This window comes from Prionailurus bengalensis, chromosome B4 (assembly GCF_016509475.1).
Source record: "Prionailurus bengalensis isolate Pbe53 chromosome B4, Fcat_Pben_1.1_paternal_pri, whole genome shotgun sequence".
NCBI lineage: Eukaryota > Metazoa > Chordata > Mammalia > Carnivora > Felidae > Prionailurus > Prionailurus bengalensis.
Genome location: NC_057358.1, coordinates 14,630,807 through 14,643,307, shown reverse-complemented (window position 1 = coordinate 14,643,307; position 12,501 = coordinate 14,630,807). Strand labels below are relative to the sequence as shown.

The window sequence follows — 12,501 nt, the reverse complement described above, 5'->3', positions numbered from 1 at the left end:
GTAAGAGTAGGGATGAGTTTACATAGAGGGATTTAGAGTGGGTCCAACCAGTAAAGCTGATAGGCTTTTTTCCCCACAGTAATCATCAATCCAGCAGTTGATGAGAAAATGAGTATTCTGTATTATCCAGGAAAGGCCAGGAAGGCTCACTGAAAGATAAATAGGGCAGTTTTTTTGCCTTTATTTATTGAGGATATCAATGCTTGATCTGTCCTATATTATGTAACATATAATAAACATTTTTGCCAGTTTGTCTTTTGCTTTAGTTTATGATCAACGTGTATATTGTTGTCATTTGTGGCTGTTATAAAGAAATACTGCAGTGAACAGTTTTGTATATAAATCTTTCTGTACAATCCTGTTCCTATAGGATTTCTAAAAGTAGAATGTGTGCTAAAAATTAGGCATCTTAATTTTTGTTAGCAATAGCTTTATCAAGATAGAATTCACATACCTGTGGTACTATTTTTTTTTTTTTAATATTTATTTGTTTTGAAAGAGCATGCATGAGCGTGAGCAGGGGAGGGGCAGAGAGAGATTGAGAATTCCAAGCAGGCTCCTCTCTGTCTGCAGAGCCCAATGCAGGGCTCCATCTCAGGAACCAAGGGTTTTGAGCCAAAATCAAGGGTTCGATGCTTAACCAACTGAGCCATCCAGGCGCCCCATGTGATACTGTTTGTCCAGTTCCATGGTTTTTCATATGTTCTTAGAGTTATTCAGCCATCACCACATCAATTTTAGAACATTTTTATCAGCCCAAAAAGAACCCTTTTATCTTTTGCAGTCAGTCCCCATAATCCCTTCGCCACTCAGCTGCAGGCCTCCTTTAATTTATTTTCTGTCCACAAATTTGCTGAAACTGGGGATTTCTTATAAATAGAATAACCTATAGGGGCTCCTGGGTGGCTCATTCTGTTAAATGTCCGACTTTGGCTCAGGTCATGATCTCGCAGTTCATGAGTTCGAGCCCCACATCGACCTCTGTGCTGACAGCTCGGAGCCTGGAGTCTGCTTTGGATTCAGTGTCTCCCTCTCTCTCGGCCCCTACCCCTCTCATGCTCTGTCTCTATTTCAAAAAATAAACATTTAAAAAATTAAAAATAGAATTCTACAGTATCTGATCATCTGTGACTGGCTTCTTTCACTTGGCATGTTTTCAAGTTTCATCCATGTTTTGGCCATATACCAGCTATTCATTCCTTTTTATTGGTGAATAATATTCCATTGTGTGGATAGGCCATATTTTATGTATTCATCTATCGATTGATGGACACCCAGCTTGTTTCCACTTGGCTGTCCTGAATAATGTGGTTAGGAGCATTTATGTACAAGTTTTTGTGTGGCTATACGTTTTTCTTTTTTCTTTGTTATATACCCAGGGTTAAAATCCTAGGTAATATGATAACTCATATACTTAATCTTAGAAGAACACCTGTTAAACTGATAGATAATGCCAAGTTACCTTGTACAGTCTGCTTTACTAACTGCTAATGTGTCCACTTTGCTTCTAATATTGTAGGGGAGTTCCTGTTTTTCTGCATCCTGGCCACCTCTCAGAACCATCCATCTTTAATATTATGTCATCTTACTGATAGTTGATAGCCTCTTTTAATTCACATTTCTCTCATTCCTCCTGAGCCTGTGCTTTATTGTCTTTTTGTGTGTTTGTTCGCTTTTAGTATTTCCTCTTCTGGGAATTGCCTCTTTCTAGCTTTTGGAATTTTGTGGGGAAGGACTTATTTTCTTTTGTTCACAATTTCTAGGAGCTCTATAAATTCTTTGTGTGTTAAAAATGTGTTGTAAATATTTTCTCTCAGCCTTTTCTGTCTTTTAATTTTGTTAGTGGTATCTTTTATCATACCCAAAGTTTTCATTCTTAGGAAGATAAATCATTTCATCTTTTCTGTTATGGCTTCTGTTTTGTTTTTTAATTTTTTTCTTGAATCAGTTTTGTATTTTCCCCATCCCAAGATTAAACTAATATTTCCTAGTATTTTCTTCAACTGCTTTTGTAGGCTTTTTTTTTTGGTTTAATAATGTTTAGCTCTTTTGACTATTTGGATTATTTATTTATGAGTGGTGTGAGAGAGGGATCTGTTTTCTTTTTCCCAAAGAATTGCTTACTGTGCTTGCTAACTGGTCATTTCTCCACAGATGTGAAATACCCACTTGATCAAAGAACAGATTTTTCCATGTGTATGAGACTTTTTTCGTACTCCTCTATTCCACTAATCGGTTTGTGAGTTCTCTTGCCAAAACTACATTATTGCGTAGTTTTATAATGTTTTTGACATTTGTCAGCAAATGTTTCCTGCTGTTAAACTTTTTCAAAATGATTATAGCCATTTTTATATTATCCAGTCCAACTGAACTTTTTTTCAGCTTTGTAAGTTTCAGTTTTTAAGAAATTTGTTAGAATTCGATTCAGGTTATATTAAATTTGTAGATTATTTTGAAGAAGTGACATCTTTACGATAGTAATCTTCCCATTTAGATTGTTATTTTTGTATCTTTAAATGACAGTGTATATTGTTGATCACAGTTCCCAAATGCAAGTACTTTATTCTACCTCATCCATTAAAACTATCTTTTGCTTCTGCAATAGAACACAGTAGAGCTAGTCACCTAATATCACTTTTGCCCACCCCCTTAGTCCTTCCCAGTGGCTGGTGTAGCATTTTACAAGCTAAATCAGATCATGATAGTTTCTCACAACCACTCAGTGACCAGCTTGCCCGTGCACTTAAACTCCTTAATGAAGGCTCTCAAATCCTTTTGTGGTCTGGCCCTTCTTTACCTGCCATCTTTCTTTAGCTTGCACTACTGCTTGTATTTTGAGCCGAGCTTCTCTTTGACTTTATTTGCCTGTATATCAGTTCTCTGGTGGTCTCTTTTCTGTCTTAAAGGCCTTCTGCTGTATTTGTGTACTGTTATTGAATGTATTGTACATTTATTATGTTCATTTGATAATTATTTTAATGTTTTCTTCATTTTATGGAATTGAGGTGGAGTCAGCTCTTATAAATCAGAAACACAGAGCTTACTTGCTTGTTTTTTTTTTTTTTTAATAGAAATCAATATCCCAGTCTATCCAGGCTATATTTAAATAGTTCACTGAAAGTTGATGAACTCATGATACATAATCACTAAGAGAACCTGAAGATTAAGATCATTTTGAAATTTTAGTATTTTTTAAGTAATAAGAATTGTAATTAAGTGACTAGGTGATATACAAATTTGAAGTGTTTGGTTTATCAGAATTTGTGTAAGAAAAGAGCACAAGTGCTTATTTTCTCTAAATTTTTTTACTTGTAAAAATACATGTAATTAGTTGGAGCTAATTGCCAGGTAAAATACAGGACTCCCAGTTAAACTGGAATTTCAGACAAAGAGTAAACCGTTTTTAGTGTAAGTATGTGACATTCAATATTTGGAATATAGGTTTACCAAAGAAATTGTTTTTTTTTAATATGAAATTTAAATTTTAACTGAGCATCTTGTTTCTTGTTTTTTGGGTTTTTTTTTGTTTTTTGGGGTTTTTTTGCTAAATTTGGCAACCCTAGCTACGTATGAACCTTGTAGCAACCTGACTTCTTAGGAATAAAACAAACAGTAACTGGGTTTGAAAAGCTCTTCACTTTCAAAAATAGATTTCACAAAGTTCATAGCTCAAATTGTGTATATGTGTGCAATTTATGTCTCAGTAGATAGCCAAGTCTTTCTCAGTATTTTATCACCTTTTAGTTTAGCTGTTCTAACATCCTTGGAAATAAATCATTTTTAATTTTTCTCACTGCAAACTTTGTTCTTTACTTAAGCACTCTGCATAACTTGATCCAAGCTTATTTTTCAACTGTCATGAACCTGTGCTTGAACAAAATTATGCTACTTGTTTTTTATTTCTCTGTTCATACTATGCCTTTTGCCAAAGACTTATGTCCCTTCCACATGTGCCTGCCTGGTCCTTCACTGCCTACCTCAAGTGCTGTTGTCCCTACAGGGGGAACTTCCTGAGTCTCACAGTCCAGAGTGATCTGTCCTGACCTCTGAGCATTTCGTTTTCATGGCACTTAACGCATTCTACCCTGTCTCACCTACTGTTTTGAGGGAGGGGGCGAGGATTTTTTTTAATTGTAGTAAGAACATTCAGCATGAGATCTACCTTCATAATGAATTTTTAACTTAAGATACCGTTTTAACTGTAAGTGTGAAGTTGCACAGCAGATATCTAGAACCTTCTCATCTTACATGGCTGCAACTTTATCTGGTGGGTAGCAACTCCCCATTCCCTCCTCCTCCCAGCTCCTAGCAGCCGTCATTCCACCCTGCCTCTATGAATCTGATGATTTTATTTTTTTATTTTTTATTTTTTTTTCAATATATGAAGTTTATTGTCAAATTGGTCTCCATACAACACCCAGTGCTCATCCCAAAAGGTGCCCTCCTCAATACCCATCACCCACCCTCCCCTCCCTCTCACCTCCCATCAACCCTCAGTTTGTTCTCAGTTTTTAAGAGTCTCTTATGCTTGAATCTGATGATTTTAGATAGCCATCTAAGTGGAATCATGCAGCATTTCTCCTTCTGTGACTTGTGTATTTCACCGAGCATAGTGTCCTCAAGGGTCGTTCCTGTTGCCACATATGATAGGATTTCCTTCTTTTTTAGGCCTGAGTCATACTCCATTCCATGTATGTACCACAGTATGTTGCTCCATTCATTAGTTGCTGGACTTTGAAGTTGTTTGAACATGTTGGTTGTTGTGAATAGTGCTGCAGTGAGTGAGGGAGCACAGATATCTCTTTGAGATTTTCGAAAGATTATCTCAAAAGATTTTCATTTCTTTTGGATTGAACACCCAGAAGTAGAATTGCTGTATCACATGGTAGTTGTACTTTTAATTTTTTGAGGAACCTCCACACTCTTTTCCATAGCTGCTATACCATTTTACATTGCCACCAGAAGTGTACAAGGGTTCCAATTTCTATATATCCTCACCAACAGCTTTTGATTTGCTTGTTTTTGATAATGACCATGCTGACAGGTGTGAGGTGGTAACTCTTTGTAGTTTTGATTTGCATCTCTCTGATGATTAGTGATGTTGAGCATCTTTTCATGTTGGCCATTTTTATGTATTCTTTGGAGAAATGTCTATTCATGTTCTCTGCCCAATTTTTAATTGGGTGATTTGGATTTTTCCAACTGAGTTGTAGGAGTTCCCTATATATTTTGGTTATTAATCCCTTATCTTTACATGGTTTGCAAAGCAGGTCTTGTCTTCATCTCTGTATTCCTGCTGGTAGCTTTGTATTCCTTCACTATGCAACGTTGTTTCTTTTCACTACTTGGCACTCAGGGTATGTTTCTTAAACAAGTGCAGTGCTGTCATCTGGTTTCCAAGTCAGCATCAAATTTAAAAGGCCCAAACAGGACTTTTGTAGATGGGCTGATGGTGGTGAGAAGTGACACTTGAAGTAGAAGAGAAAAGGGCAGAATGGCAAACCAAGGAATATAAAACTCTGTGTGTGTGTGTGTGTGTGTGTGTGTGTGTGTGTGTGTGTGTGTGTGTATGTATGTGTATGGTCTCACTGACTGAAGCAGATGGGGTTGATAAGGACTCTGATCATGATTAATCTGAAATACGAAGCTAAGAAAACAAAGTTAGAAAATTCTCAAATATAATGACACAATTATTAGGATTTTCTGCAAATGTAAATTGACTTCTTTGAGACTTACTGAGACAAGTCTTATATAAGTAAATTCTATAAGTTGTAATATGTGAGGTGAGTATATCCTCACTATGTTTACAACTTTGTACACTAATAAATATTCTTAAGGATGCACATTAGCTACTACAGATAAAAAATTTAAATGTTTGGTCTAAGGAAATAGGAGTAGTTTTTAAATATTATCATCCAAACTGCATGCCTAAACATGTGATTGCTGACCTAATCTGAATAATTCATTCCCCAACAATTACGAACAGCTGGTTCGCCATAGCTAGTAGCATTAAGTTACAAATATATTCTTTGAGACATTTGTTTAAAATTACAAGGAAATCGATGATGCAATATCTAATCATAACACTAGGTGGTGATATCTGATTTTTAAAAATTAAAGTGTGAAAATGTTTCTCAACATACATATTCTTTGAACTTGAAAATAAATCTAAGAAGGAAGAGGAAGGGAAAATTTGTGAGACCGTAGAGTACCATTTCTGCTTATTTGGGTCACTCACCCCACTCCCTTTTTTTCCTTTGAATGCTATAACTCAGTGATTCAGGTATTTTTTGTTTTCATGCTCTTTATACTTTTAAAAATGATTGAAGATCCCAAAGAGCTTTTTCTTGTATGGGTTATAACCAAATAATGATCAATATTTTTCTTAGAAATTAAGACTTAGAAATTTAAAAGATGTATTAATTCATTTTAAAATGACAATAATACATCCTTTACTTCTCAATATAAATGTTTTCCAAAATAAGAAGAAAATCAGTAAGAAAAGTGACATTATTTTAAAGTTTGCAAGTTCCTTCAATGTTGAGGTGATTAGTAGACATTCTCATATCTGTTTATAGATCTAGTCTCTTGAGATATGACATGTCATTTGGCCTCTGGAAAACTTCACTTTATACTCATGAAAGTTTAAGAGCAAAAAAAAAAAAAAAAAAAAAAAAAAAAACAGGCAATTAATGTCCTTTTATGAAAATCATGTAGTCTCTAAAGGGTCTTGTGGATCCCTAGGAATCATAAATGACAATTTGGGAACTATTGCTATACCCTCCTGGTACCTGTAAGAAACTAGTGAAAAATATAATTATATGTATATTCTCTTAATTTTGAATTTCCAAATCCAGAAGTTTCAACAACCAGTTCTTGGCTTACACTGTCTGAATGTTGTACTTAAGGATACATGGTATGACTAAGAATTGATATTATTACATTAATTAATAAGGAAAACACTATATCTTAACAGAAAAGTGGATAAAACATGACCAGATGGTAAAAAGGAAGCAAAGCTATATTTGTGTGTGTGTGTGTGTGTGTGTGTGTAGTATTTACAGTGGACATAATTTTGAACCAGAAAAAATGCTTTGTAGAAACATTTATGGATCCAAATACTATTATAGTTCCACTTAATATACCTTAACTGAAAGCTATAGTCTGTAAAAGATAAGATCATCACCACAGTTACATCTTTGTTGTGAAATAATCACTTGTCTTCATTTTCTGAGCTTTGTCAGTTCTTTCTTAACCACATCCATGACATCACCTCTCATCTCTATGCTGATGATGCCCAAAGCTCTGTATCCTCCCCTGACCCCTCTTCCTTGTGTTCCTGAGCCTTAGTTGTGTATCCATCTGTAGCTAGAAGTCCTGAGGTTTCCTCCCTTCCAGCTTGTCTAAAACCAAACTCATGTTCTCTCTTGATACCACTTTCAGAACCTGCTTTTTCTTAACTCTATCAGTTAGTCACCATTTGTCAGGTTCCCCAGGCTAGAAACCTTGAAGGAAGGTTTGGCATATTCTTCACCACTTAAATACATTGATTTTCTTTATTGTTGATAATTCTTTCTTGTTTCCTCTGCCTTGAATTTTCTTCGTATCATCTTCTTGGCCTGGAAAAAATTCCTACATATGCTTCGAGATTCACATGTTGTCAGTTCTGTACACCTTCCGTAATACAATAAACAGATGTTCTTTTATCACTTTTAAGATGCATTGTGTGTGTGTGTGTGTGTGTAAACAGTGAAGACACAAGTTTTTTCTTCTATCTCTCTTGATAAATTTAGCCTTTGTAAGGCAGATAACTTGTTCTATTTTTCTTTATTTCTGGAGTCTTAAGCACACTGTGTTTATTTATAGGAGTCAGGAATGGAATCAAATTCCCATGTTTTAAGTATTCTACAAGTAGGTTCACTGATAATGATAAATTTTATGGATTAAGATTAGCATATTCATTTGTTTTTCTAAGTCAAAACAATGGATATTATTGAGTATCTCTTTTTTCTTTTTGTCCGTAACTCCTTGGCTTTCAGAGAGAAAAATGTCCTCATTTTAAACATTAACATTGAAAATAAAGTTCATAAAGACATTTAATGTACATCTGAAGTATCACATCACCCACACAAACATGATCTAATGGCATTTGATAATAATTAGTAATACAATGATTTGATGGAACTCTTAACAGTAAATACATGCTAGGTTTTAAAGTATAGTTTGGGGAATAAAAGTTTTGATGTAAAATATGTATATAGGGTACATCTATATTTACATATAGGTGCTTTTCAGATTTATATATGCTAATGCAGTGCTAACTTCTTTTTTGTAGAACTTCTTGGTATACATGAACAAGCAGCAGTAGGATTCTTAACATTAATGGAAGCTTTAAGATACTGTAAGGTAAGTTGATTCTGAAGGTGTTTTCAATGCTTTTTATTCACGTGTCCAATGTCGTGGATGGTATTTTCTCCTAGATGACATTTAACTTGCTAGTACATACTCTCCACTTCTTTCCTGATCTCCTTTCCTAAACTAACAGGCGTGTGAAGGATAGAGTTAAGCTGGCTGATGATGCCGAGTTTCCTGTTTTCAAGGACAGAGGGCAGAACCCAGTAAAAAAAAAAAAAAAAAAAAAAAAAACAACTTATAAAAATAAATCTATTATTGCGTATACATTTATTTTTTGGTAAACCAAGGGAAAAGGATGTGTTGTTGCTTCCTCATAATGGTACGCTTTGCTGAAACAACTGGCAATACTTATGAGGCAAAGAAAAAGAATTTGCTAGATGCCTGAAGTTTTAAGTTTTGTCTATTCCATCTGAAAAATGATTTCACACTTAAAAACAAAATTCCAAGCATTTCATAGCATTAAATTCTTTAGCACATGGGCTAAGGTTAGGAACTGCCATGAACTTCTCATTTATTGATAAATATTTCATGGCTTTTCTGCATACTCTAAAATAACTATTGGATGTTCTGAAATAACTATTGGATAGTTTTAAATGGGGTTCAAATCATTAATGATTTGCACTTAATGAGGTGTCCTGATTTTGGAAAGGGAGAAGTGGATCTCATTTTCTTTTCCATTTTAGAATTGTGGTTCCATAGCAGTAGCTCTGGTGATAGGGATTCAGGAAAATGGCGGTGTCTTGCCCTCTTGCCTTCTTACTTTCTTTTAAGCAGAAGTGTCCCTCTTTCATGACAACACTTGGAAAGGAGTAGTATGGTATGATAATGAATTAGGTTCCATCCTGCCCGGATCTCTTAGTAGACATCATATTGTTACACAGTAGCAACTGTTTTATTATTTTCGGTGACTTTAACTTACAAGCTAAAGCTATTCTGAAGTAGCCTGGCAACCAGAGCATCAAGCTGCATCCCGTTCTCCCAGGAAACACACACAAACATTCATAGATCCTAAAAAGAGTGTGTGTGCTGGCAAGTGTGCACATGGGTACACACACAAAAATGGTAACTGTATGGAGGTGATGAATATGTTAATTAGCTTGATGGTGGTGATCTTTTCACAGCGTATGCATATATAAAAACATCAAGTTGCACGCTTTTAATGTGTACCATTTTCACATGTCAAAGACACTTCAGTAAAGCCTTTTTTTTTTAAAGCACGTGTGTGGGTTTTGCAGGAGGATAGGGTGTGGAGATGATATACTGTGAAATTGTCACCGTGTGGCCTGTAACGCCCTGATCCAGATCCCGTCTGTCCCCGTGGAGGCGTATACCCTCTCCACGCCCTGAACCAGATCCTGTCTGGCCCTCTGGAGGCGCACTGCCCTCTCTGTTGCTGTGCACTCGTCCTCCTGGTTTCCTGCCAGTTTCTGAACACACCCAAGCCCTTTCCTGCCTAATAGGACTTCGTGCTTGCCATCATTTCTGCCAGGAATTCTCCAGATCTTGAGTGGATGGCTCCCTGTCCCCTGCAGGTCCTACTTAAAATGGTGCCTCCAAGACCCTTTCTTCGGCCATTGCCTCAGTGACCCTTTTTCATAATAGCATAGGAATAATCTCTCTATAATCTTGTCTGTTAACTTATTTATTTTTTTATCTTGAATTTGCTTTTCTCTGTTCATCACCAGTGGACTATAGACCCTTTGAAGCCAGTGATGTTGTATTTCTGGGTACATACTTGGTGGTCAGTAAACATTTGTTGAATGAGTGAATTACCAATTTCAGAATTGTAAGCTTTTCTAAATCATGCTTTTTGCTTTTCTTTAGCTGTCAGGAAGAGCAGGTAGAGCAATGCCTATTTTCCTCCTATGATCTTAGTGTGAAACCAGTAATGGCTATGTGTTCTCCTGATGCATATTGCTCTAGTGTTCTAGCAGTAACTTTTTTTGTTTGTTTTTTGTTTGTTTTCAAGAGAGAGCAAGAGGTAGGGGAAAATGGCATGCGAGCCGGGTGGGGGGAGAGAGAGAGGGAGAGAATGAATCTTAAGCAGACTCCATGCTCAGTGCAGAGCCCAACATGGGGCTCAGTCCCACAACCCTGAGATCGTGATCTGAGCTAAAATCAAGAGTCAGACACCTACCCATATGAGCCGACCAGGCACCCCTAAAGATTATTATAATGGCAGGACACAACACAATGGTACTCAGATAGATGAAAGGCAGAACTCTCTGTTACTTACACCTCCAAACAAGAGAGGGCTCCCAGACAGCGCCACAGACGGCATGACACCTGGGGACAGGGCAACAGCAAGGTGCCACTACAGAGGGCAGCCTGTGTATGGGCGTTGGGGTGGAGTTGGCTAGGTTTCATAGGCTCCCTAGGGGTTGGACAGTTTCAGTCAGCTCTGAGGCTGAGGGCTGTCTCTGCTTGTCTGACAGCTGGCTCCAGGGCACTTAGGACCGTATGAAGTGGCCTGGAGCGTGGGAGACCTGTAAGGGAAGTGGTCGGGATGGTGTGACAAAGTTTTTTGAAGAACTAAATTACACTGTGGTGTACATAACTGTAAATGGCCTTCTGAAAACCTGTATACATTTACTTTTTACCAAACATTTAGAGAAATGGCATTAAGGAAATCATTGTGTTTGTATTAGTTTTGTGCATCTGAACATTTCCCTGTGCTTTACCATCATAGCAAATTGCTCTTTAGAAATAAACATTTTCATGTCATTTTGATCATATGTGTTCATTAACACAGATGAAACCGTGTCAGTACATATGCACACAGTGCAGAGGGTGACTCTGCTTTGGTCTGTGCCCCCCCCTTTTTTTAAAATAAACTCAAATACCATAAAACTCACCATCTTAAAGCGTGCAGTTCAGAAGATCGTGCACCCGTCACCATTTACTGAATTTCAGAATGTTTTTCTTCTTCTGACAAGATCTTCTAACCCCGCTAGGGGTCGCTTCCCCAATCCTCCCCAGCCCCTGGCAGCTCTATTTCTCTGTGGTTTTGCCTGTTCTGGACATTTCATCTCAATGGAATCCTACAATAGGTGGCCTTTAGTGTCTGGCTTCTTTGACTTGGCACAATGTTGAGTGTTGATTCTTGTTTTACCTACTAGCACTTTGTTCCTTTTTATGACCAAATATTCTATTGTATTTATATATCAATTGTGTTTATCTGTTCATCAGCTGGTGGGCGTTTGGGTTGTTCCTGCTTTTGTGCTACTATGAATAACTCTGCTAAGAACATTCCGTATAAGTTTTTTGTGAACGTGTTTTTGTCTCTCTTGGATGTGTACCCAGGAATGAAATTGCTTGTCGTACAGTAATTATATGCTTGTTGAGGAACTGTCAGACTCTTTTTCCAAAGTGGCTGCACTATTTATGCACTCTTTACTTATTTATATTATTATGAAACACTTAATGAGTTCATTTGTTTACCTTTTGATTCTACTGTATATAATCCTCACTTTTTTACTTCTACCTTATTTAAATACACACACACACATACTCAGTTTCTAAAATAGAAATTAAATAATGTCTATACTTTTCACCCCAAGAGGTAGCGTGATGTAAGGGAAAGCTACCATATTAGGAGTCAGAAATCCTGAGTTTTAATTCCAGCTCTGTTAACTGTTTGAATTCAGACGAGGCACGGATCCTGGATACTTCCTGTTTCCTGATGTAAAATTGAAGGACTTGCACCAAGCACCTCTAAAATCCCGTCTGCTCTGAACCTGTGATTAGAGCTTCTCCTTTGTCTTTGTCCTTTGCCCTTATTCTCTTTTACCCCCAAACCATCACCCTTCCTGCTCTCCCGGTTCACCATTGCCATCAGCACATCCAGCCCACCCTGCCCATCATAGGACACACATACCGGTGTTTCTATCCGTGAATACAAAAGAGTCCCTCTCCCCTACTTCCCCATGATGAACATAAATGCCAAAGGACCGTAGTGGTGGTTGAAAGCAGGGCACCCTGTTGACTGATGAGGGAAGAATTGCCCTGACTGCTGCAAGTAGCTGCTCGGAATGTCCCCCATTCCGGGGAGTCTGTGTGAGAAAAGAAAATTCAGCAAATTTGAAT

At 37.1% G+C, this 12,501-nt stretch overlaps 1 protein-coding gene across 4 annotated transcripts in view; it reads left to right on the top strand.

Annotated features, from left to right (window-relative positions):
- The window catches only part of MINDY3 (MINDY lysine 48 deubiquitinase 3), a 95,837-nt gene that overhangs the window by 30,614 nt on the left and 52,722 nt on the right, over window positions 1-12,501 (top strand). For all 4 annotated transcript variants that reach the window (XM_043563435.1, XM_043563434.1, XM_043563436.1 and 1 more), the window contains one exon: window positions 8,336-8,406. In XM_043563435.1, the coding sequence (XP_043419370.1) occupies window positions 8,336-8,406 (71 nt within the window). The remainder of the gene's footprint in view (window positions 1-8,335; window positions 8,407-12,501) is intronic.